The 27,844-nt window shown below is 30.0% G+C and overlaps 1 protein-coding gene across 6 annotated transcripts in view; it reads left to right on the forward strand.

Annotated features, from left to right (window-relative positions):
• Nucleotides 1-27,844, forward strand: part of LOC142324100 (uncharacterized) — a 363,200-nt gene that overhangs the window by 301,901 nt on the left and 33,455 nt on the right. For all 6 annotated transcript variants that reach the window (XM_075364751.1, XM_075364759.1, XM_075364778.1 and 3 more), the window contains 8 exons: nucleotides 2,064-3,453; nucleotides 8,280-8,449; nucleotides 10,635-10,909; nucleotides 16,123-16,273; nucleotides 20,221-20,388; nucleotides 25,121-25,291; nucleotides 25,723-25,884; nucleotides 26,386-26,499. In XM_075364751.1, the coding sequence (XP_075220866.1) occupies nucleotides 2,064-3,453; nucleotides 8,280-8,449; nucleotides 10,635-10,909; nucleotides 16,123-16,273; nucleotides 20,221-20,388; nucleotides 25,121-25,291; nucleotides 25,723-25,884; nucleotides 26,386-26,499 (2,601 nt within the window). The remainder of the gene's footprint in view (nucleotides 1-2,063; nucleotides 3,454-8,279; nucleotides 8,450-10,634; nucleotides 10,910-16,122; nucleotides 16,274-20,220; nucleotides 20,389-25,120; nucleotides 25,292-25,722; nucleotides 25,885-26,385; nucleotides 26,500-27,844) is intronic.

The raw sequence follows: 27,844 nt of genomic DNA on the forward strand, positions 1-27,844 counted from the left end.
TATATTAACAAACATTAACCATTAAAGAAATGTAGAGTGGCACTATAAAAAGGTGACTAACCTTCTTGAAAGCTGACAAGGAGATTAGCTTAAGTCTGTTGTTTTTTTCAGGTAGACATATAATTGGCTCAATTTAACCTATTTTTGTTTTATTGCATTGAATAATTTATCTTCGTTTATAATTATGTATGTAATGAACATACATTTTTACTATGTATGTATTGAACAGTATAAAAATCATAAAATATTAAATTTATCTTGTGGTTTCGTATTCAGTTACCCCCACCTACACTCAGTGTTTGAATTCAAGACTCATTGAACCATAAAAGTAAGATGTTTCCTTATTCTATGATGGATGATTTTTCTACAACATTACAAATTGGCTGTTTTGCATGACTAAGGTGGGCATACTTGCATCTGCATTATATCCGAATCCCTTCTGTAAACAGCAGTACTATAACTTAAATTTAATGTTTTATTATATTTCCCGCCATACTGTCTCAACCACTGTTTTGTCTTAATCTCATAGATGTAAATTCCTCTTATTTGCATAATTTTTGTTTGTTTTTTTTTGCTAATTTCTTGGTTTTGTAGAGAAGCAAGCAATTCAATTGATAAAAATTAAATTTATTTCTCTGTAAATATCAGGCATATTTCTGTACTGACTAAAACATTGACTATCAGTACACGTTAAACATTTAACTCATGGTTATACATTATAAAACTGTTAATATTATTACCTTGTGTGAAAAAAAATGTTAAAAAAATCATAACTGAAAGTCTACTTTTACTGTACTTTAAATGTACATCATTCAGCCCACCAGGCTGGTCTAGTTGTTAACTCGTCATCTCAAATCAGCTGATTTCAAAGTCAAGAGTTCTAAGGCTCAAATCCTAGTAAAGGCAGTTTACTCTTAAATGGATTTGAATACTAGATTGTGGATACCAGTGTTCTTTGGTGGTTGGGTTTCAATTGACCACACAACTCAGGAATGGTCGACCTGAGATTATACAAGACTTCATTTATATTTGTATATATCATCCTCATTCATCCTCTGAAGTAATACCTTGTGATGCTTACACAGGTTAAACAGAAAAAAAAAGAAAATTTACATCATTCAGTTTTGATTTTATCTTTAGCCCACCTTTCTTTCTCTCCATTTTTTCAGTGCAATAATAATTTTTATATATATAAATTTTAAACCAATAATATTGCTTGTTTATTCTTCTGTAGTTTAACATAAACATATTCTTGAAATATTTTTATTCTTGCTTTATAGACATAAAAAATTCAGTTCCGCATTCTAGACTCCTACACAATATAAATTTCATCAGTTTGCTTGATTAGATTTTTCATATCCCTTTTCTTTCCCTTCTGAAGAAAAGTTGATGATACATAGTTGTTGACCTGGGCTTCAAATCCATGCAAATTCTTAAACTTTATTGCTTGTTATAAAGTTTAAATCCTATCTTATCTATTATTACATGTATTTCTGATTACATCCATTACCACCTGATCTTGTGTTTATTACTGTGTAAACTGTAATTAGTGTTATGTTACTGTTTCCTACCACATTGGTTCTTAAAGCATCTCAAAACCTTGTCATAACTATGCAGTATGATTCTTAATGAAAGTTAAAATATTTAAAACATGGAAAGGTTAAATGGTTGTGGTGTAACATCTTTTAATTAAATAATTGAAATTAAGTATTATGAAAGTAAGCATCATTCCTGTTTCTTAATAACACATGCTGTTGAAATTTATTTATTAACTAATGATATACACCAGTCAGAACTGCCATCTCCAAAGCAGAATGGCAGTGTCCTTATTTTTCAACCAGAAGAGTGTGTGTTCAGATTCCAGTCGGCTGTCTACATTTTCTTCTCATGTTACAAAATTAATTTTTATCTTAAAAGAGGATTAGGTAGTTATAATTGGGCATAAGGTCAGTAATTACCTCACAAATAATAAATAAACTGTTTTAATGTTTTTCTTTGTTCCTTTGTATTAGCTAAAATATACTTTTAATTAAAATCCAATTAACAAAGTTTTTATTTTGCAGGAAGAACTTCGTATGGCTATTGAGGAATTAAAACAGCAGTTGGAACTGAAGACTGATCATTTAAAGAAGTATGAAGAACGTTTAAAAGAGATACCGGCTTTAGAAGAAGAATTACGAAGTACAAGGGATGAGCTTGCTGCAACACTTGCTTCTGTTGCTGAAGATAAGGATTATTGTCAAGAGCAGTTAGAGATTATTTCACAGTTTCAGAGAAAATTAAAGGAAAAGGAATTTGAAGCGCAACAGCTTAAAGATGAGCTAGCAAACAAAGAAGAAAATTTAATCAGGGTCACAGCTGATGTTAAAGCTTTGCAACTTCTTCTGGAAAAATTACAGAAAAAGATAAATGATGCAAAGGAATCCGCTAAGTTAAATGATATGTCCATTAAAGACATTGAACTGCAAAAAATTAAAGAGGAAAATAATAGATTAATCAAAGAAAAATCTCTATTAAAAAAAGAGCTGGATAATGTCTCTGCTTTTGAAGTTGCACATCTAAAGCAGCAGTTAGAAGATGAGAAGATAATCAGTGAAACTTTAAAGAAAGAATTAAAAGCCATTGAAGATGAAAAGAATAAAGCCTTGTCCGAGTTAGATAATTTTAAGTTTTCTTGTGAAAATACTAAATCTGAACTAAATGCTGTTTTAAAGCAGTTAAATAACAGTGAAACAGAAATTACTCAATTACAGAATGAATTGAAATGTAATAAAGAATCAAACAAACAGCTGAACATTCAACTGAATGAAATGAAAACTGATATTGCAAATATTACTGCAAAAGCTAAATTGGATATGGAAAATCATTTGAAAAAGGATTCTGACGTTATTATGAAACTGAAGGAAGAATTGGAACAACTGAGGTGTATTAACACTGGATTGGAAACTGACTGTGATAATTTAAGATCAGAATTGATGGCCACCAGACAAAAGTCAAATATTGATACTAAGCTAGCAGCTAATGAAAAGAAAATGAATGAACTTGAAAAAAGATTAATAAAATTGGAAAGTGAGAATAGAAATTTACTGGAAGATAAAGAAAAAGCAGTACATAAAATTGAAATTGAGAAAGATCGTTATGCAGACATTTGTGCAACTGCTGAGGCTTACAAAAGTTCTGAAAAATCAGCTCAGGAGACTGCAATGAAAGAAAAAAGCAGTAGATTGAATGCAGAGAAGAAAACTTTATTTATTAAACGTGAATATGATAAAATAAAACGTGCAAAAAAGGAGTTAGAGAAAAAAAATATTGTATTGAAAGAAGAATTAGAAAAAGAGAAGAAACATACTACGGCTCTTGAACAAGACAAATCAAAGGTTCATAGGTCGATTGAATCTCTAACATTTTCTCAGGTGGACACCTTTGAAATAAAACCAGTTGATAATAGGATAGGTAAGAACAATGTCAATTATATGCTTTATCAATTAATAATTATTTTTATTCTCATTACTGGTGATTGTTTGTTTATTTCATGATTGTTACTACAGATTCTGCTTTACTGTGAAGTTTGATATTTTTGATTGTAAATGTAAATTATCTGAAAGAAGCACCAGAGCCATAAATTTATATATTGAAAATTAAATGAGCTGCATACATCTATTATAGAAATTGTTTCAGTTAGACTAGAAAAATTTAAAACCCAAGGTATGAATTGGGGATATATTTGATAAAGAAAAAAGAAGGGACAGAGGTTTTTGTATACAAGGGATGTAATAACTAAGGAATATGCTTTATGGAAGACAAAAAAAAAATCATTTTATGTTTTTAATGAAAGTAGATGCATAGGATTTGAGAAGCAATTTTAACTTCAGAACATGATTTATTATAAATAAAATTTGAATTTAAAATACACAATGTCACTTTTTGCTGCTATTTTCTAATTTGCAATCACATCACACAAGTGCTCTGTATGCTCCATCATATCCTTAACAAAACTTGACTGAAGGAAAACCATCTAATTAAATAATTATTTATTAAATTCTCTTGACAATAATTTTTTTTTATATTTTAACTACATTTATGTGTTGAACTAATTGGCTGTGTTGAACAAATTAGGCTTAATCCAAAATATATAATTTGTTCCATTGCACTGTGAAAAAGCGGAAATCAAATAATAAAATGTACATAATTTAACGCTGTGAAAGAAATATAATAAGAAAATTCATCTTCATTCCATAAATGTAGCCTATATGTCTATAATTAAATAGTTTATTTAAAGAAAAAGTAGAAAAAACTAAACATGTAAGACTTTGTCTACAGGTATAAACAATATTAATGTTTTTTTCTCTGAACTATAATGTCATTGTTTTAAACTTTTCTTAAAAGTTAATAACTGTTCAGCTGTAAATTACATGAATTGATTAATAGTTTCAAAGTTGTTATTTCTGATTGCATTTTTTTGTTTAGTAGAATTACACTCTGCTATTCACATATTAAATGCCTATCAGTAACATCTTAAAATTTTCAAATAAATAATAAATCACATTAATTTCACAAAATCACCACTAAGTTTCACAAAAAGAATCCAGAAAATAAAAAATGCAGTATAATTAACAAGCTCAAAAAAAAAGTTACAAGTTAGAGTAAAAGAATAGTGGAAAATTTGTTTTGTTCTATTGCAAACGCACTACTAAACTGATGTTGAAAGTGTAGTTTCAAGTTATTTTTAATATTAAATAATGCAAATTTTGACTGTAGGATATTATTGTATTAGAAGATTACTTACTCGAAACAGTTACTGGAATAAAGTAATAAAGTTCACTCGCTTACCATTTACACAAAGTAATATTGAAGTAAATGTGCACTTAACTTTTTAAACAGACATCACCAGTAATTATAAAAAGAAATTAGATGAAGAATATAAAACAAAAAGGTATTAAAAAATATTTATTTTCTTACTGAGCAATGCAAAGTTTATCTGCATTTATAAAATATGAATAAACATATTTTAATAAACATAAGTAAACTTTATATTTGTTTTTAATTAATTAATTTTTTAATAATTGCAATTACCTATTACGATTGTTTAACAATGAAAATGTGCAATTAGGTTACATTTACTATATCTAAGCAATTATTGGGCATACTTTTTGTTATGTACTACAAAGAAGTTTGTTTCTACAGTTGTCATTTTATGTGAATTTTAACCATTTTTTTTCTTTTTCTAAAAGTAAAAAAAAAAAATTAAACAGCAATAAAGAAAATAACAGCAAGATGAGGAGTAGAATTTGTTACTTATTTTGCAGGAATGAATTCTAATAAAATATAACTTTTTATCATAAAAGATTTCAGTAACAGTTTTCACTGTACTATTTCAGAAGTAAGTTATTGTAGCTTTTTTATTTTTACATTGTCACTAGACAAGTGAATTTTAGATTTATCAAAAATTAACTTCTTTATTACCAAACTAAATAATTTTTCATTACTTAGAATGATTTTTTTTTCTATATGATCCTACTGTTGCGGCCATATTTTAGCAAAAGAATTTTCACATAAACATTTATAGAATATATTTTTAGGGCTCTTATCTACTAAGATAACTTCAGTCCAGTATGAAGAAAAGTAAATAACAGCTTTTGTAAGTAACTAGCCAGCCCATCTAGCTAGAACCTGGACCTCAGGGCTCAGGGGGTCCTCAGGGCCAAGGTGCCTACCCCATGGCTGCAAAGCTTACTTTGCTCATTATTTCCAGTTTTCTGGGGGAACTGGCATCCTGCATACTCACAGATCTTGCTTTGACATTCCCATCTATCCAGCAGGCTCCACCTCCTAGAACCCTGCACTGTACGTTATCCTCATGGTTGTAAGAATAATACTGATAAATAATAATTACAGTATTCAGGCTTTATAGAAACCTAAAAAATAAATTAAATCACAAAAGATAGTATAACAGTAACTATGGTAACTACAGTACATACACCTTTGATGATGAAAATTCTCAACTTATTTCTTTGCCTTGGTGACAGAAATATAATTAAAAATTGAGGATCAAAATGTTACAATTATTCCTTTTAAAGTAAAAGGATTAATCTATTTTTTCGTTAATGAATATCTTTAATTCATCCTCCTTGGGGGTGAATTAATATTTAATATATAGAAATAATAAATATTTTTAATATCTTAACCTTCAATGGCTTAAAACTTTCCCTGGGATAACACAAATATATCCTACAAATTTGAAAGTAATCAGTCGGTTGGTTCTCACATGATGCGATAACAATAAAACGGACAAGTTTTATACATTTATACATTTCCAAATAACTGTGATCTGTTAGATCAAGAGTGTACCTGATGCATGCAAAAGTTTGCTTTCAAACTAGAAACAAAAACCCTGTTGGATTTTGAAGGTCGAACAATTGTTTGTAGAGATATTAAGAGCATCCCATTGCACCTGCCATAACAGCGCCCCAGGGTCACCCCGTTTGTTAACAGTTGATGGTGATGATTGGTCTAGCCTCCCACAAGATGCTCGCATAATTCACCACCCTAGCCTCACATGCAGTCCCCACAGGAAGCCTGTTATTATTTAACAGAAATTTATTTAATATTATTTTATATAACGTAAATTTGATTGTACTATTTTTGTAATGTTATTCGTTTGAATGATTCAAATCATTCAGTTCAAACTCAGCTCACACAGAAATAGAGACTCACAGGTCATTAAATCAATTAATTAAACTTTGTGCTTCAACTGGCAAATTTCCTCTACTACACATACAAGGCATGTTTTTAAAGTAAGTACCGTTTTGAAATTCCACTGCTGCTACGCAGTGGTCGGCATTCCACTCATGCATACTGTGTGTGTACCTGCATTTGTCGGCAAGCCACAAATGCCATTACAGAAATATTTGACTGTCTTTACATTTGTTGTAAGGATTTAAAAATTGCTTTTGCTGATCGAGAATCCTGCATACTGTGAAGTACATGGTGTGATTCGTTTTCTTGGTGCTAAAGTCGAGAAAGCAGCTGAAATTCATCATCAGATCAGTGAAGTGTATGGAGAAAACATGAGCAATTAAATGGTATGAAAATGGGTTAGAGCTTTTAAAGATGGCCGCCAAAATGTTCATAATGAGAAACAAAATGGACAACCTTCTGTTATTACTGAAGATGTGGTACAGAAAGTTGACAAAAAAGTAAGAGAGAACAGACGCTTTACAATTTCTTCGCTATCTGAAGAGTTTCCTCAAGTTTCGAGAAGTGTTGTCTATGAAATTGTAACCGAACACTTAAATTATCAAAAATTATGCTCATGCTGGGTACCAAAAATGTTGACTGAGGTGCACAAAACCAAGCATTTAGGCAGTGCCTTGACTTTTCTCGAGCGATACAATATAAAGGGTGATGATTTTTTTAAGCCAAATTGTCACTGGCGACAAAACATGGGTGGCTTATGTTACACCAGAATTGAAGCAGCAATCCATGGAATGGCAGCATTCAACATCACCCAAGAAAGTGAAGTTTAAGCAGACAATTTTGGCTTCGAAAATCATGTGCACAGTGTTTTGGGACATGAACGGGGTGTTGCTGGTGGAAGTGTTGCCTTGTGGTGACATAATAAACTCTACGATGAATTGTGAAACCGTAAAAAAACTGTACTGTGCAGTTCAAAATAAAAGGGTGGCATAATGAGTAAATGAATCCTTTTGCTTCATGACAGTGCCCGTCCACATGCGGCTAATCAAACTCAAGAACTCATTGTATCATTTGACTGGGAACAACTTGATCACCCTCCATACAGTTCCGATCTAGTGCCCAGTGACTACCAGTTGTTCCTGCATTTGAAGAAATATCTGGGTGGTCAGCACCATGACAACGATGTGGTGTCAAAGCGACTGTGTTGCAGTGGTGACAACGGTGTTCAAAAGCTGGTTGCTTGATACAAGTGCCTTAATATTGGTGGCAATTATGTAGAAAAGTAGATTAAAGTACAGGTTTTCACGTAAAAATAAAATTGTTAAGAATACTTGTCTTTTTTTTTCAATTTCAAAGCTGTACTTACTCTAAAAACATGCCTTTTTTAGATGAAATATATCTATCTATAATTCCTCTCAGTTATGCCAAGAAACATGGGTAAAAATTTGGTTCCAATTGTTGTAGTAGTTTTTTTGTTTATCCTGAACAAACAAAAACCCTCTTCCTCTTTACATAATAGTATAGATATAGATAATCCTTTTTGATGTTAGTTGTGCTATAATATTGTAATATTTTGTTGTTAGGTTCTTTGGAGGACCTTGCAGGACAAGTTCAGGAGGAATTAAATAAAGCTGCCCAATTAGACAGTAGTCTTTTGTCTACTTTAGATACTCAGAGGATTGAACCAAATTCTAATCCTCCAAATGATTATATTTTGGGAGTTCTGCACAAGATAATACAACATGGCTTTCAGGTATTTTCTCTGTGAATGTTAATGTATAGTGTAATATCAAATAAAATCTTTTATGCAAGTTGTAACAGTAATATTTCTTATTTAAAAATTTCTGTTTTAAATTTGCTATTTTTTCTAATTAGTAATTGCTAGTATTGTAATTAATAATTAAATTAAATATGTTGATAATATAAAGTAATTACTAAAACTATACTATAAAAAATAACTACATTGATAGACTCTAGGGAAAGAGGTGGATGAGTTGTATAAAACAGCCTGAAGTAAATTGAAAAAAGGTAAATGTGAGCGTAGCTTTAAGAATGGAATTCAAGAGAACTGCCTAACGTGATCAAAGAAATAGCTGAGAGATGGAAGCCACAGGTTATACAAGACGATAACTGATGAGGGAACAGAATGTTTAGAAGATTGAGAGGATCATTTTTGAGATTTCTGTAAAGCATTCTAGAAAATGAATGAAACTGCAGAACAAGAGGTCTAGAGAAGACTGATATACTAACGCATGATATTAGATATGATAAATCTATTTTAGTCAGGAAAATAGTACTGGGAAATGGACTGCCATGTAAGCTCAAACATGATTGACTTATCAGAAAAGCATCTTGAGGATGAAGATGTATCTACTGAACTACACTGTCAGGTGGTCCCAATATATAAAAATGGTGACCAGGCTGTGTAATAAATATTGCCTGATAATGTTTCTCTCACAGTTATCATAATGTCCTTATCAAGGTAAGTACAAAAGAGACAGGAAGTTATTATTAGAGAGGAATTGGCAGGGTTTAGACCAAAAAAAAAAACAATTGATCAGGTAATCACATGGAAGCAGTCAGTAGGAGATAGATAAAATTGCAAAAAGGATATCTACTGCTTATTTATAGATTTTAAACAAACTTTCAACTCTGTGAACTGAGAACTGATATCCCTATTGCTGAGAACTAATATTACCACCTATGGATTTGAACCAAAATTATCAGCCTAATTATAAAATATACAAACACAGCAGCATGTGTACAATCAGGAAACATTACAATAGAAATTCCAGGAAAAACATTTTTTCTACTTGACCAATTTGATTTCATGGATGTAACAGTTATTCCATAAGCATAAATTATCCAGGTAACTCAAAGGAAGATCATCATTATTGTTAACAGCTACAGAAAATAACAGTATTACAACTGTCAATACTACAAATTATCATTGAGACCTCTTTAAAGATCAGATTCATGGAGTGCCTATGTTCAGTCCAATAGACACTCATTTCAAATCATATTTTGATAGACTTTATTATGAGTTATCAGTTCTTTTTTATCATGTTGAGACAGATTCTAAGAAAAACACAAAGCAGAAAATATTAAGGTGTGAGTGTGTCTCAAATGATGAGAACTTAGGTACATTTTGTTTTAAACTGAATGTTTACAGATAGTATTACAGACAGTTAGTTTTAGCCACTGTGAAAAAAGGAACTCCCATATCTTACATTATGAGAAATTAAAGCAGGTTTTATTTATTTCAAACCAGTTTGCGAAGGAATGCACTATGGAATAGAGATGTTGAATTTTGTGGTTAAAAAATGTTGGATATTTATTTCTTAAAACTTGGCGTACAAAAACAATAGTTCCTTTATCTGTCGCAAATTGTAACAGCAGAGGGATTGTTAATTTTATACCACAGACAGATTGTTATCACTCCTCTCTATAATTTTATATTTTACTTATGTTTTTAAATTAATTTCCACAAAATTTTTTGATGAAGTAGCAGTCTTTTAGAATGTACTAAATATAGAGGAAAAATGAAATTATAAGTGGAAAAGTTAATTTTTATAAAATTAATGCCTTTTATTAATTTGTGTGCCTATGTGTCAAAAATCAAATAGATTTCAGTTAAATATTTTTGATGTATAAATAAATATAAGGTTTATTATTACATTGTATTTATGAATTAATCAAATAGAAAATTTTCTTCATTTACATAAATAACCCACATAACGTGCCTATATATTCAAAATTAAATAGGCTTTCTTTAAATAGTCCTGATATTTTACAGCCAGATGTTAGAAAGTATTGTGTTTATTATGTGGAATATTCTTCAGTTATTTATATTATAATTTTTTTATATTTTTTATTAATACAAATTAGAGTATTCATTAAAAAGTATGTTTTGGATTGAAAATTTTTTTTTTTTCCAGAGTCTAACATCTGATGAAGCCTCAGATTTATACTCAGAAATAAGTTCTAGGATTGATGTCAGATCTCCTGGACTTTCAAATATGATGGATAGACTTTCAGAACTCAGTTCAATAATACAGAATCAGAAAGAAACAATTGAATATCTTAAAAATAAGTTGGCAAATGAAAAACTGAATTGTTCTAAAGAAAAAGAGCATGTACTTGCATTGCAGACAGAAAATGAGCGATTACAGAAAATTATTAATTATCAAGAAGAAAGGCTCACATCACTTTCGTAAGTTAATTATATTATGGTGTTATGCCTTGTCTGAAATTTGTAAATCAGTTAATATATAGCCTTGTTGTCAGTCTTATACATGTTTCTGTTAGTAAATCCAAAAACTTGTATAGTTGCTCTTGTAAGAGTATGACCTATGAAAAAATATTTTTATGCAATATGTTTTTTATAAAAGTTACCTTTTATATAATAAAAGTTTTTATGAATTTAGAGTTATTGTCTGAAAATATCACTCCAAAAATAAATTAATGTTGGTTTTATTGAAGTTGCATATGTGTGAAAATATTTATATAAATGTAAAAGCAGCTTATCTTCAATTGATGGAATGTTTTAACTCCCTTCACTAATCCTTTCTGCTACGAGCCAATTTTTTATCCTCATACCTCCTACATCCGTATTTACTTATTTTATGTATTCTAATCCTAATATCTATTTATTATTTACTGTTTTTATCCTCCTGCATTCTTCTAAAATAAAACTTGCTGATCTTGAATAATTATAATTCAATATACAGTCCATCAGCATTGGGCATCATTTTATGCCCTAAATTTCTTTTTTTCCTATTTACCTTAAAACCTCCTCAGTTTCATTCACCTTAAGCCTTAAGTTTCATTCATCAGCCCACCTTAATTTTCACCACTTCCTTGTAACACTACATTTCAAATTCCCATAGAAATGTGCTTACAAACCCATTTTTATTTGGGCTTACAAATTTTATTTCTAATTTTTAAATTCTAGCACATTCTTAATTTATTTTGATCTAAATTGATGATGTATAGCAATATCATCAGCAAATTTTAACATTTTTCTTCCTGAACTGTATCCCTTTTAAATTATTAACTTCCTGTGCTTTTCCTATTTTCAAACAAAAAGTGTTGAGGACTGGCTACATAGCAGTTTCCATTTTTTTCCTTATACAACTTCTTGAGTTTTGTATAAATTTTGAAAGCTCTCCTTTTGTTACATATTTAATATTTCTTTTCTTAAAATTTTGAATGCTAATTAACTTTGTTTACCTTATATCCATGGTGTTTATTTGTTTTAAATCAGTGTGTGATGTTTGTTGTATTAATATTTTTACCCATCATTCTATTTTTTTTTTAAATTTGAGAACATGATTAGTACAGTCAATCTCACATTTATCTGCTCTTGCCTCTGTTGGAGTAGTAAGTTTTTATTGAAGTCTCTGGTGCTTCTGGAGTCTATAAATTTTACATATTAATGTACATAGACTATTATCATAATTTCCACAAATAGCTTAGCAATTAAAATGGTACATCTCTAAAATTTTTCCTCGTTCTTTAATTTTTCAGAGCTACCAAATTCAAATCATAACTTACAACTCTACTGAAATTATAAAATTTTCTTTCCTCCTGATGCTTTTATCAGATAATCTTTATTTTATGCAGTTCTTAGTGGATCCCTATGTCACCTATTTCTTCTTTCCTTAAGAGAATGGTCTTTCCTTTGGATATCTGATGTTAAATTTTCCTCAAAATTCTCTTTTATTTTTCAATGTGTTAAATATTTTTTTTCTCTTTATTGTACTTTTATAATTTGTGAAAAATCTCTATATATATATCAATGCATAATTTAAAAAACTTCTTCTATTCTGTATTGTTTCCTTTGTACTTAATTTTCAACTTATTTTATTTTCCTTGCACTTTTTCCTTTTTTCTTCCATTCCACTTGAGTAAAATGAGTAGTATTTCATATGATTAGTATTATTATTAACAGACTTCAAAAAAGGAGGAGGTTATCACTTTTATTTATGTTATGCAATATCTTCGACATTAGTATACCAATTTTGATAATATTTTTTAATTGAATGAGTATACTTTCTGAATGGTCTCGTATAAATTTTAACCAAATCTAATGATAACCTTAGAAAATATACCAAAAAACCGGCACCCTTAGCCGCTGACTGCTTGCACCATTACAATGTTGTTTTGTTCCCTGTATGTGTACAATATTAATAACACTCTGATTATCGTTGTTTAGTCTCCATGGAAATATTCATGGCATTTCTTTCCCTATTTTTGTTCCTTAAATTGCTAAACTCCATATAAATATTAAACCTACATTTATATAAAATTGTGAAAAAGTGTATTATCCCTAATTGTAAAATTATAATATAAATAATGGGTATTTCAAAAAGGACGTAACCCCTATGTTTGATGACGTGAATTTATTACAAAAATATTAATGTAAATAAAACACTTATACAACAATAAATTAGCTTAACTTACAATAGATGTGCAAAATGATTTCCTGTAATCCTGATGTAGGTTCATACACATTTCATAACATTCACAGCCATTTTAGTAATGTTTGAAATATCACTTTCAGTGTTAGCCTTCAATTCGTCAAGTGTATGAGAATTGTTTTTAAAAACTATACTTTTTAAATACCCTCAAAGAAAAAAGTCTCCTGGTGTAAGATCTGGGGATCTTGGAGGCCACAACCCTTTTGATATCAAACAATAGTCAAAAAATTCCTGTAACATATTTCATTAGCAGTGTGACATGTTGAACCGACATTCTCGTTTGTGTAAATCTAATATGGCAATAAACTGTTCGATTAAGTTACGATAAACAATACTGTCTACCGATTTGCCTTAAAATAAAAGCCCTATTACACAAAGCCAGGAAATCGCACACCAATCTTACATGACTGTAATGGTCGTTAATGAAACGCATGAGGATTTTCAGCACTCCATATTCAGCAGTTTTGGCTGTTAATATAGCTATCCAGGTGAATCTGTGCCTCATCACTGAAATAAACACGATCTGAAATGTTAATACCATTGTCATCAACAAGAGAATGAAACCAACGACAGTACTGTTATAAACATTTCCACGGTCTACTTCTTTCAGTTCTTGAATAACACCGGTGCGATAAGCATTCAATTGTACTATTTTAGTAACCCTGAAAGCTGTAGATAGTGAAAGCCCAGCCTCTGAAGATAACTTTTTGAACGATTTACTGGTTGAGTGACACCTAATGTTCTTTCACATCCTCCAGAACTTCTACACAGTGATGGTCAACCTGGGCTTTCCAATTGTGTACACTTCCAGTCTCATGAAATTTATTAACCTAACGGATATTGTTGACGTATTAGGAACTGAAGTATTGGGAAATTTTATATGAAACTTGTCTTTCACTCATTCATAAGATTTATACATGCAATAATAAACGTACATTCATCCTTGGAAACCATCAAAGTTAACACAATAGAGACTTATTGTACTGTTATAGCACTTCCATATAAGAAGAAGATTTCAACTATTACAAGCTGCTAATCTTGAGTACAGTGTTGCCAACTGATATATAGGGAGAAATAAAATTTCCTTATGCGTGAATTCTGCCTTCTTAATCATAGAGTTGTCCTTTTTGAAACACCCGTTATGCAATAATAAATTCAAATTTTGCAATATTAAATAAATAGTCATACAACAAGCCCCCAAACAACATCACCCTGTATGAAGCAAGTTAAATATTATAATTTTTCAATAAATAACATTGTATAGTTATTATTAACACTTTTTTAACTGGGGACTCGCAAACTTTGACCAAATGTCTACTCGCAATAATGAAACCTATAAATTGGATAGATTGTGTAACCTCATCATTTCTGTCAGAGCTTTCTCATCGTGTGGTCTATTTAATAACTTATTTGGGTCCAAATCAGATAAGGCGATGCCCTCTAAAGTTTTTACTCAACTAAGAGCAACATAAATCTGCCCCTTGGCAAAATTTTTCTTGCCGAGGTCTATCACCGCCCTGTCAAGAGTTGTACCTTGCAGTTTGTGAATAGTTACAGCCCAGCTTAATATTAGAGGTAGCGTTCTGCACTCAACAACTCCATATTCCTTTGTCACTTGGAATGTTGTACAAATTGGTGAATTGGCTACACATATCAACATCTTTCATTCTAAGAACAAAAAATAAAAAATAAAATCTATAAAAACTGTAGATTTTTAAAAAAAGTATGTTAGTATCTTAAAAATTTATTTTATTTTTTTTAGATCAATTATACTTTTGTTTATTTGTAAGCATTTTTTTTTTTGTCTTTTGGTTTTAGAGTATTTGTTTGCTATTCTCTTTTTTTCTGTGACTATTATTTTTTAGTGTTTGTGATGGTATTTTAGGATTATCATATGGTGTTTTTGTTATTATTATATATATATATATATATATATATATATACTACTACTAAAAATTATGAAATAAAATAATTTATAAAAAAATAAAAACAAATAACTTCAAAAAATAATAGTACTAAAAGTTACAAATAATTATATTTTTATTTATTAACTAAAGTAAAAGTATTTACAACAAATAACTATTTTCGAAGTTGGTGCCAGCCAACACAAGTTAAACAAATAAAACCTATGATCTATGTAATACAAATCCTACTTCAAACAATGCAAAATTGGTAGTAGATGTTTTACTACAATAAATTGAGTTCTGAAAAAATATAATACAACAATAAAATGTGAGTATGATATAAGAATACTTTGTAGATGCTTTTTATTTTTTTTATTTTAACCTCTGGAATCACCATTACGTATTGATGAGATGAATGATTTGTAACATGTAAAAATGACGTGCCTGACCAGGATAATGTTTTTATAAATTCTTAGGTACATATATTATCACCAAGTATATATTCCTTAGTCAACTCAAGATGATTTATGATTGTGAGACACTCTCTTATATGCTTTTGAGATCCCGTTTTACATGTGGGAATCCCGTTTAGTCGCCTATCGGTTGGTTGAGGTAATAACTTTGTTTAATTTGTGTTGCTGGTAACAACCTCAAAAATAGTTATTTATTGTAAATACCTTTAAATTTACTTATTTATTAAATTTACTTTAATTAGTAAATAAAAATTATATTATTTTTAACTTTTTAGTGTTATAACTTTTTATTTCTACTGTTTATCTCTATGTGTGATGGAAATTTATATTTCAGTGCTCCATAGTTATGGACTTGTTTATGGGAAATGAAAACTTGAGATGAAATATGTAATTGGCCAATAATTATTGAGAGTGATATTTTTTTTTATAAAATTGAATATTTCTTTTTCAATTTAAAGATATTAATTTTATAATTTATGATCATTATTTACATGTATACCTATGCACTCTTGTTACCGTTATTTTTATTTATTAATTGTGTAACACTTATATTTATTTTTATTTTAGCGTGTCATTAGAAGAAAAGAGAATACATAGTTCTGAACTTGAACTGTGTTTATTAAAAGAAAAAGGTAACTTCAAAAAACTGCAAGCATTGTTAGAAAATGAAAGAGAAAAGGTGAAACAAATACAGCGTGATGACACCGAATTAATACAGGTAAAATATAAATAATTTAAGATTATTTTTAAATACCATAATGATATGGTTGCTTTTTTTTAACCTCCAGGACCACTGTTAGGTATTGCTTCAGAGGATGAGATGAATGATTTGTAGTGAAAATGCCATGCCTGACTGGGATTCGAACCTGGGATCTCTGGATGAAAGGCCGAAATGCTATCTCTCACTCCATGGGTGCTATGGTTACTTAGAAATAAATACCATCACCATGTTATAAAAATATAGCCAACAGTGGTTGCATTTCAATATTGTTCAAAATGCCAGTTACTGCAATTGTATTTTTATTTTACACCCTTCAGTTTGCTGGAACTACCACCTGAGACACTACAAATATTATTGAACCATTTGAGTATTAAGAGGATAAAGTCATAAAACACATGGAATCTTTCAAGGGATAGCTTTTGGAAAAATATTTTATTGTCTGTTTCCAGTTTATTTTTTAATAATCGCAAATTTTTACAACTTATTAATGGGTCTACTTCCTGCAATTACTATGTTACTGAGTGCAAATTTTCTTTGAACTGCATCCTGGGAACTATAACTTATTTTTCATAAAGAGGAATAGAACTCTTGAAAATTTTAGAATACAGTGAAACCTCCTCAAAATGTACAGTTTCCCAAGTCCCAATTATTTTTATAAAAATTAATCTCTTCAAGACTGAAAACTTTGCAATACGGAAACTGAAAGGAAACAGATTTTACTTTTAATTTTACATATTAATCGTGTCCCATAAGAAAGAAAGCAAGTTAAAAAAAAAAAAAGATTGTACATTCCCACAATTTGCTAATTATAAATCCAGTAGTTGATTACTACTATATTATAGTACAGTACTGTATTGTTTTTTATCTAATTATACGCCACCATATTCTTGGCTCCAAACTTTCAGCATATAAGCAGACGGTCATTAATAAAATTTGATAGCGAGCTGCAGCTTACGTAAACAATCCATGTACAATTCTGAGAATAATTTCATTCAGTGTTTGAGCATCATGGTACGCAGCAGTATAGTTTTCATTTTGTCGTAGAAGTAAATTATTATAGTTTTGCGTTCTTTTTGTTTTTTTTCCTGTTTATCCTCTGGGCACCGTCAGGTATTACTTCAGGGGATGATATGTATGAGTGTTAGTGAAGTGTAGTCTTGTACAGTCTCAGGTCGACCATTTCCAAGATGTGTGGTTAATTGAAACTCAGAACTACTGAACACTAGTAAAACTAGTGTTTTAACTATAACTACTGAAAACTACCAGAACACTGGTATCCACGATCTAGTATTCAAATCCATATAAAATCTGTTTATCTGTTAAGAGTTTAAATGCAGTACTTACGTGCCTTTAGTTTTAGTTTAATCTAACACTTTAAAAACTTTAACTTATTTTAGTTTTAGTTATGTGCGTTTTTTGTCTTTTAAAATTTTGATTATAATTTACGACTGTTTAAAAATATAAAGATAAAATCAAGGAAGAGTGGTTGAAGGGTGAAAGGAAAGCTAATTTTAGACAGCAGACTAAAAGCAAAAATGAAGAAATAAATTCAATTTTATTTAAAGGTTTACACATGCAAGATCAAAAAATCTTCCTATTTCTTGGCCTATTCTGCAACAACAGGCGAAAGAAATTGCAGCTAAGTTAGGAGTTACTACATTTAGCACTTCTAATGGATGGCTAGAAAAATTTCATGTGAGGCATTCTATTTCTTACAATCAAATTTCAGGTGAAGCTAAAGATGTAGACAAAGAAATAGTTATCGACTGGAAAAATAAAATTAAAGAAATAACTGCAGTTTGCAAACCAAAAGTATCGGTGATTGCAATAAAACCGGCTTATTTTTTCAAGTTTTACTGAATAAAACACTGTGTTTCAAAAATGAAAAGTGTATTGGAGGCAAACAATCCAAAGAAGTACTGCCTGTTCTGGTGTGCGGTTTTGTGGATGACACGTTACTTAAACTATTGATGATAGGTAAATCTTAGAAGCCTCGCTGTTTCAAAAATGTCGTTCAGTTACCACTGGAATAGTACGCAAATAAAAAAGTTTTGGATGACGTCTAACATAATGGAAAAATGGATATATAATTTAAATTAAAGAATGGTTAGTGAAAACAGAAATATTCTATTGTTTTTAGATAATGCGTCGTTCACTCTTATTAAAATTATTCTAACAAAAAAACTTGTGTTCTTTCCTCCAAACACAAGTAGTGTAACTCAACCGATAGATCAGCAGATTATTAAAAACATAAAAATTCATTATTGAAAACACATTTTGTAGTCGCTAGTTGGCAGTATCAATTCATCTGTTCAAGAACTGACGCATAAAATTACTGTTCTAGATGCACTAAGGTGGCTGTCTTCATCGTACAAATAACTGTGTTAAAAATGCGTTTAAAGAAGCTGGTTTCTGCATGGAAACCGATAATGATTATGTTCCTGGTACATGTGCTTTGTGCAGTACAACAATATTGCGTGAAGTTGCATTTTTATTGCAAGAAAGTGGTTAAACATCGGTCCATGCTGAAGACTACGTGGGTGTTGATAGTGATATGGTAACTGAAGAAGAATTTCAAACTGTAGATGAAATTATTTTGTCTGAAACTAGCAAAATTATTGAAAGTTCAGAAGAGGACACGGTAAACAAAATTAACTGTTTCAGAGAAGCATATTGAGTATGGTCGCACAGCTGGAAGAATTCACAATTTGTATAAACAGTGATGATTTGTGACAGAATATGTTAACCGCTAGAAATATTATTGAAAACAAAAGTTCCAAGAGTAAATTATTGGAATAGAAAACTGTACTTGACTATTTTAGAAAATGGTTTTATTTTATAATTAGTGTTAGATCATGTTGTATTTTAAGCTAAATATATTTCTTCTAATTAAACATAACATTAAGTGGAATATTACTAACTTGTAAAAATAAAAAACACCCTCTTTTAGAGTAACTGAACTATCTTTGAAAATTTGTGGTTAATGTTCTCTATATGAAGTATAATTTCCTGATTATTCCAAACATTCTTGCTTGTCTAACGTCATTTTACATTTGTATAATTCTTACTACAGGACCTCATGATAAATTAACTCAATATTTAAAAACTCTGCAAGATGGAAACCTCTTCAAAACAGAATTCTTATTCAGTCCTGTCATATTCCATTTTGGGGAGTTTTTACTATATAATAATCATATTTGCTGCTACTTGTGTGAATATATTGCTTCACTGTGGTGATTATTTTTGAAATCCTCTATTTATTTCTTTTAACCTATACTCATTTCAACCACATTAATATTATGGCCTAATTATTTTTAATGACATTGACTATTACAGGCATTTTCCTCTGTTTTATATCATCAGCAGGTATTGAAACTACACCAGATTTGCCAAATGTTATATTTAACTTTGGTGATGTACTAGAGCCATTTTTTGAACATGATTTCAGCATTACCTTTAGTTCATATACTTTAATTTTTAGATTGCTGCTGGTTGCTTTTAATTAACTTTAAAAAGTTAAAATTAAAATTTTAGCTTAAAAAATTTATAATTTAGTGTAGTATTAATGCATAGCTAAATTTGCCAGATTCTCCATGTGTTTTTATTTGGAGGATAAGACTATAAGTGGAAGAAATATCTGATTCTATTGTTATCTGTTCTTTTGAAATCAGTGTAATAGTTTTCTTTGCTCTTTTCAACAATTTCAAAGATTGTAACTTAGTGAAACATAGTAGTAGATAATAAAAATGTTTTAATACTTTCTGCTATTCTTGAAATGTCAGTATTTTAAGTACTCCTCTGTTTAATTCTTGAATTCTTGTTCTATTTAATCTGAAGATTATCCAGTCTTATTTGCAATAATGACTTTTCTTTAAAATCTATTTAAGCACATGCTGTAGTTTTTTATTTTTTTTTTGTTTTTTGTTTTATTTTTGGTGGTGTAGGATCTTCGAATGTGCTTAGAAGAAGCTAAGGACTCGGAAATAAGATTGCAGTTATGTTTGGAACAAGAACGTGATAGGCTGCAGACACTTGAAGCCCAGCTAAATGCTGCTCGTGTTGTTGAGCAACATTTTTCTCATCCATCCAGTGATCCAAACCATATGACAAAGGTATACTTGAAATTTTATAAGAAATTGTGTAATAAATTATTTTTAAAAACTTACTTTAATACATTGGTTGTCCCCACATTGCCCATTTGAAGGAAAATGTTAGACATGCTGAGGGTTTTATCTAATATCCATTAAAAAGCCGATTGTATATGCAGTGTTGTGCTTGTATTAAGCTCTGGTCCATTCCTGCTGAGACTGTGGCTGCATAGCTTCTTCATTAGCACAGGCCACCGTTCTAAGGATGCTCGATGCAGTCCATCATACATTCATCCGTCTTACCATAGGTGCTTTTTGCTCAAGCCCCGTGGTAAGTCTGCTGGTGGACAGTGAAGAGCCATCGCTTTAGAGTAGGCAAAAGGACATGATTGCTTTCTTGTGTGGCTTTGGTTAAAGCGCAACCAATTCATCCAACCTTTGATGCAGTATTAACACGATGGTAGGATCGTGTTAATCGATACCAGGAACAGTCAAGATAGGCATCAGAGGTTAGGACCTTTTCTCAACTCTAAATATACAATTACCTCCACTCCTTGTTGCTCCACTCCTTCCTGTTGCTCCATGTTATTACCTCCTTTGACGCCCTTCTCTCATTGATTACTACTGCTTTGATCTTTGTCAGTATAATAAAAAGAACACAAATACGGTTATTTTGTGAAACAAATTTTATAATATTATAAACAGTATGAATCCTGATGTTAGAGTTTATATGGATGGCTCTAAAAACATTAATTCTGTTGGCTGTGCTTTTGTGGTAGGCAACAGAACATACATGTTTGGCCTCCACAGCATCTCCAATATTTTCATTTTGGAGCTGTTTGCTATTAATAAGGCCTAAGTTTATTTAACCCAACATTTTAACAAGTACTTGTTTGCTCAGATTCCATGAGTGCTTTACAAGCAATTAGTAATGTGTACTCCAGACACCCTGTTTGATTCAGTTGTTAAATTCACCTTGTAAAATTCAGTGTACTATTTCACAAATGAAAGGCATAATACAACAGTGAGCTGCTGGATCCCAGCCGTATAGGAATTCGGGCAATGAATGTGTAGATGTTGTGCACAAAGGGTAATTTATGATGAGTGGCAAAGTGAATGGCATCCTACCATGAACAATAAACTTCGCCCAGTTAAAAACATTGTATCACTGCAGAGCTCCTAACAGCATCATATCCTTGTGGATTGTATCTGTTATGCGGCATTGCATTGCAAGTTTAACCTAGTGACTAACATGCAAATTATTATTGGGAATAATGAAATGTTATCTTATGTTTTATGATTTCTTAGCGCCATCAGTTTACATTCAATTATTTAAATTACTGCAGTGAGTTTCAGCTATTCATGCCAGTTGCCATAAAGTAGATGGTTTGGTTATTTTATTACTTTAATTGAGATATAATATGTGATATATCTTTGCTTATTACAACAAATATATTGTGTCCGGGCAATGATAACGTGAAAGCGTTTCTCACCCAGAAAAAACATTGCTCAGCATCACTGATTGGCTTCAGTTAGAGGTTACAGATACTGGAATCAATAATAAACTACAGTTACAGCCTCGGTGCAATACCTCGGTTATGTTAACTGTATGCAGTAATAATTGCTAGACACTGAAATATTTATTGAACACATCCTTTATTCACTTTATATTATAATATCTTAAATTAATCATTACATCTGAATTATATTGTATTTTTTGTGAAAAATAGCTTAAGTATACATTTAAATTATATGTTTAACATTCTGTTCAGCTGGAACAGTTTTTTAATGTGTTTAACATCATAAATGATAGTGACAGTACAATTAATGAAGTAAAAAGATATTTAATATCAGCTGATTTAGTAAATAAGAAGAACATGACAGTAGCTTGTTTGCATTAATTAAGAAGAAAAAGAAAGTACATGAATCTTGACATACTGCCCATCAAAAAGAAATTATTTTTTTTATTATAATAACATAAGAACATCAACATAATTAATTGAGTTTTATAATAAGTTATAATAATACAAATATAAATTATACCAATAATATGGTTCAAAAATTTTGTACAATGTAACAGGCGTAGTTAAACTAAGCATATTGTTATAATACAACTGAATACATAGTACGTATATTTTACATTTAATATCAATATGCAATTATACAATAGTGAACAACAAATTAATAATGATAATGTATAACAATAATAATAATAATAATAATAACAATCAAGATGCTCACAGTCACATCAACCTTATTAATAAGTATATAAATATATAAATGTTCTTGTATAATCTTGTACCTAGAATCGTACAGATTAGGATTTCTTTAAAGTATGTTGTTCGTGGGGGACCTATTGCAAGAAGATGTATCTAATAGCTAACATTATTATAATGTCATTGCCAAATTATCCACAAATGATGCCTTATTGCACCTTATAATGACTTATTGCATCTTAAATTAACAAAAAATAATATCTGTGTGTTGTATGTGCCTGTGTGTAGTATGTATGTACATGTAGTATGATAATTAATCTGTAGAGTGTTAGAAGTTTAAGAGCATATGAATGTGATATAAATATATTGATCTAAATATGGAATATTAAATTATAATAAAAATATACAACATTTATGAACATACTGTGAGTCACAGTTGAGAAGTACATTAGTAAATTACATTGAATAAATTACAATAATAAAGTACTATATCAAATCAATGAAATTATTATTTTAAAAATATTATCATTTAGTAATATGTTAATTATGAAAGGTTTTTTTTTTTAATAAACAGTATCCAATTATTCGTCGGATACTAACAGTAAACATAATTTATGTACAGGTCTTCTTTCTTGATTAGTTGCCCTATGATACTATTTATTAAATGTTACAACTTACATTCTATGTTGCATAAATTTTCCCCGACTTGTACTCAATCTAAAGACAAACTATCATCATCAAATTCAATTTCTAATTCTGTTTGAATGGAATCATATTTGCTGTCAAATCAAGTAGTTTTCTTAATTTGACTTGCAGAGCAGAGCTGTCATCTTATGACGTGTCAAATTTATCTACAATTCATGTAATTTGTCCCAATTCATGTAATGGAGGCCTTAATTGACTTGCTTTGTTTCATCAATTGTTCTTTATCCATAATAATTTAACTTACTAATATAGTAAAAAAAAAAACATAAAATTAGATCAATAATTAGATAAATAGAATTAACTAAAAAATGTTTATAAATAAATATTAGATAAAGTTTTATCGCACTTCTCTGTTCCATGTTTTAAGTATCCGGCCTGGAGGACCAAATGTAATGTGTAATAATCACAGCCTCAGTGCAGTACCTTGATTATGTTAATTTTTTCTTTTTTTTTTTTTGTTTTGTGTCGAAGGAGGGAAAATCTGCAACCAGACGCCCAGCAGCCGTATTGCTGGGTGTGTGGGGTTTCCTGCCGAGACAGGGACCCACTAAAAACCCTCCCCCTCACACAATGCAATGATAGAACCACCCAAAGTCTCCTCTTGGGAGACCACTCCATTAAATGGTCGCTCTGTACCCCATCTTAAAAACATATTAAAAAATGTGTGTTCCACATCATCTCTTTCAAGGCAGTACACACATGTCTGTGTCTCCTGTCTCCCTCTAGCATGGAGATAGACAATCAATGACCCATCACTGTGAGCCACTGAGTCACCCAAAAATCCACCTCCTGTGTCTCCTGTTACACCAGGTATTAGCCGATGCATCCACCTGCCAGTGGTGGCCGCATCCCACCACTCCTGCCATCGATCAAATATCCGGTTCCTGGCATCCAAGAGCTCCATACCCCGGTATCTATCTGCCCGTTCCTCCACCAGCATATTAATCAGAGCCATACCATTTTTTTAATACGTTTAAGTAAACATCTTAAAGGATTGTGACAATATAATTAATGAAATAGAAAAATATTTAATAGCAGTCGGTCAGTAAATAAGAACGTGACATTATCTTGTTTACATTAATTAAATGTAAAGAAAGTAAATGAATCTTAACAGCATCACTGACTGGCTTCAGTCAGAGGCCACAGATACTGGAATCAACACTACTTTATTTTTTCATAATTTGTGTATTACGTAAATATTTTATTTTGTAAAATTTTCAATTATTTTTTTGTTATACTACTATTTGCATACGTTTTCAGTTATATCATAGATAAAGAAATCGAATTAATTATAAGATATATTCTAAGAACTGCGATTTTTTTTTTTCAACAGTTTGATCATTTTAAAAAAGACTTATTTTCAAACTAAATCAGAATGAGCTTCCAGAAGAAATTTTTAGAACTATGTTGAATCTCCTTCCTTCTTAATGCTATTTTAAAGGCATGCTTACTCACATTTTGGTTGCAATAATTGTTTGTTAAATGTCCATAACATATCATTACAAGGTTGTTGTTAATATTAACACGGTAAATTTTTAGTCGTTTCCCATGATTTGCATCAATATTAAGCCCTAGTTTGAAATAAAACATTTGAATAAGTTAACTTTAAACGGAATAATAATGACATATATTAAGATTACACCATGAGTTTACTAGAGTAAATTTTGTTTATAAGATTAATAAAAAAATACCTTATAACTTTTTTTTTTTACCCTCTGCAGGTTTCATGTACAGTAAGATTGAATATTTTATAGAAACTATAGTAATTAAGCATAGATTACTTAACACCAATTAATGTTTGTGTTGAATTAATTTGAACATTTAAATTGTTTCAGTGCCTTGATGATTTAAAATCTAAATGTACAGATCTTGGAGTAGAACTTGAAAGAGAAAAACGTAATGTCGGGTCTTTATCAGTTTCATTAAATAAAGAAAAATCACTTTCTGCCCAACTCCGGACAAAACTACATAGTACTCATGCAGAAAATATTCAGTTGCAAGCTCAGGTCAGTTTAATCTTTACTTTTTCCAAAAAATAAATGTTTATTAAACATTCTAATATGTGATAATGCATAAACACTAAAATAAAATGTAAAAACATTATGTAAAAACCATTTACATAAGATATAACTTAAAAAACTAGATGCAGATTTTTAGATTGTTGTATAATTTAAAATATAATTTTTATGAATGTAGAGTGTGAATCTGTTAGAACAGGATTAATAATAAATTTTAAAAAAATATTTAAAGTAATTAAATAAAGTATATGTAGATATATAAATATAAAATGTTAAAAAAAGATACAAAACAATCTAAAGAGTACTTCTGCTGTAATATATATTACGTATTAGATTATTTTCTTATATTATGTTTTATTAATATTGTTCTTTTAATTTTTTTACTATTTAAATAATATACTATAAATTAATTTTTTTAGATTGAAGAATTAAAAGTTCAAATAAGTGAAGAGCAAAGAAAGAAGTGTGAAACACAAGAAAAAGTGAAAACTATTCAAGAAGCAGAAATTCGAAGACAAAGAAGCAGGGCTGCGGCTGAGGAACGACATAGGAAAGCATTAGATCGAGCAAAATTGCAGAAAGTTAGCTTTTTAATTTTATTTAATGTCTAGTTTTAGTTTTTATTAAATATCCCATCGCATTTAAAAGATATTATATATCTACTTTTTATTACATTTCGGTCTTTCAAATTAGCCAAATGGCTAAACCAATGAAGAATCTTTCATTATTCCTATTTATTTCAAACAGGATCAGAATTTGTATCTCATCTTGGTCTGAGAATGTAAATTATTTTTGTAAAATGTAAGATATAGCTTACATAAATGTAATCTCTTAATAGTTTACTGACTGTTCTAATATAAATATGCTAATATATGACATATTAGTTCCTGTAAGAGAATATTTTTTGCTGCTTCTCTAATAGTTTATATTAGCGCAAAAAACAATATTTTTGAAAAAAAAAAATTTTTTATATGTATTAATAGTTCAGTTGGGTAATTTATCACACCGTACAATTCCAGAACTTCCCTTTGTCACTGTGCACGTATTTTTTCTGTATTGTTTAATCCTTTTCCATTTTACAGAGTGAACTGGAAGCAGAAGTGCTGAGATTACGGAAGCAGTTGATGGATACTCAGCAAGAAGAAAATGCTACGACAGAAGATGCATCTTCATTGCCTCTGTTGTTACAGATTAAAGTAAGTTTAATTTGCATTATATAAACACAAAAGTTTTTTTTTCTTTCATATTGTATGTTGAATATTTTCCTTTTATGAATCTTTCTTGTGATAGATTTAAACTGGATATCCTCCATTTCCTCAGTTCTGAGAATCTTCCTTTATTTTATTTATTTATTTTTTTTTGTAATATCTTTCACTCTCTTATCCTCTGTCAGTAACTACAAAGTATATGATTTATCCAAGATTTTTTATCCTTTGTCACATCATCTGTAACACCTGTTTATTACTTTCATAAATTTCCCTTGTTTCATTCTTTAAATCACATTTTGAAGTTTCCAAGAAATTTTCTTCCTTCTTTTTAACTGTGTATTTCATGTTTCAGATTCACATTATTGTACCTCACATAAAACTCTTGACAAATCCCTTCTTAGTTCCATCTGGCCACATAGTTGAACTGATTTTTGTTACACAATTCTTCAGTTCTGTGTTTTAGTTAAATTATTTCATTAGAAAATACAAAAGAGTAGGAACAGTTAATATAGTTTAACATCGAAAGAAAGGAGTTGTATGAAAAGAAGAAACTACAGTATACCTAGTAGTAATGATAACTGTATTTTCTCTTTGAGTGTAATATTTATTTCGATATTTACACTAAGTGAGCTAAAGGTTTTTTTTTGTCTTTGTCAACCAAACTGCTGGCTGGCTTAGGCGGAAAGGCTAGCAGGGTTTGTTGTACTATCTAAGCAGATGATATCATCTGATTACTAATAATATTGACACATTTGTATATAAAATGTAAACACAACAGACTAGTACAACACAATGACTAGTACACTAGACACAGCAGCTGGCGAGGGGCAAACTTTCAGCTCACATATTGTACCACTTTACGGTGCACAATGTCTTCCGTTATTCATTTTCAAGTCATTGGTATACATATATATTAATTCATTTATATATATATATATATTGAAATTTGTTTACCATTATAGTATTTATTCAACTGTAAATCGATTACTATGCATGTTTTAAGCTGACTGAACAGTTATTTAACTGAGAAATCAGATCTGCAGTTTGATTATTGCTAGGAGTATGCAGCACAGTGGAATTCAACGGAAAATGTAAGTGTAGAGTGTAAATTTGGTGAATAATACCATGGTTAGGAGGTGATACTTTAATGTTATAAGATAACATGCACATTGAAGCTCAGAGTGGATGGCCATCTTTGGTAAATGATGACATGATGTGTAGATTCAACAGAAAAGTTTTATAAACTGATATTGCTCAGTTTCTCTCCTCTTTGTAGAGTTTTCTGAAATTTCAGTCTGCTACATAACATTGTCACACTTGAATTATCAAAAGT

This window comes from Lycorma delicatula, chromosome 1 (genome assembly GCF_047948215.1).
Source record: "Lycorma delicatula isolate Av1 chromosome 1, ASM4794821v1, whole genome shotgun sequence".
Lineage (NCBI taxonomy): Eukaryota > Metazoa > Arthropoda > Insecta > Hemiptera > Fulgoridae > Lycorma > Lycorma delicatula.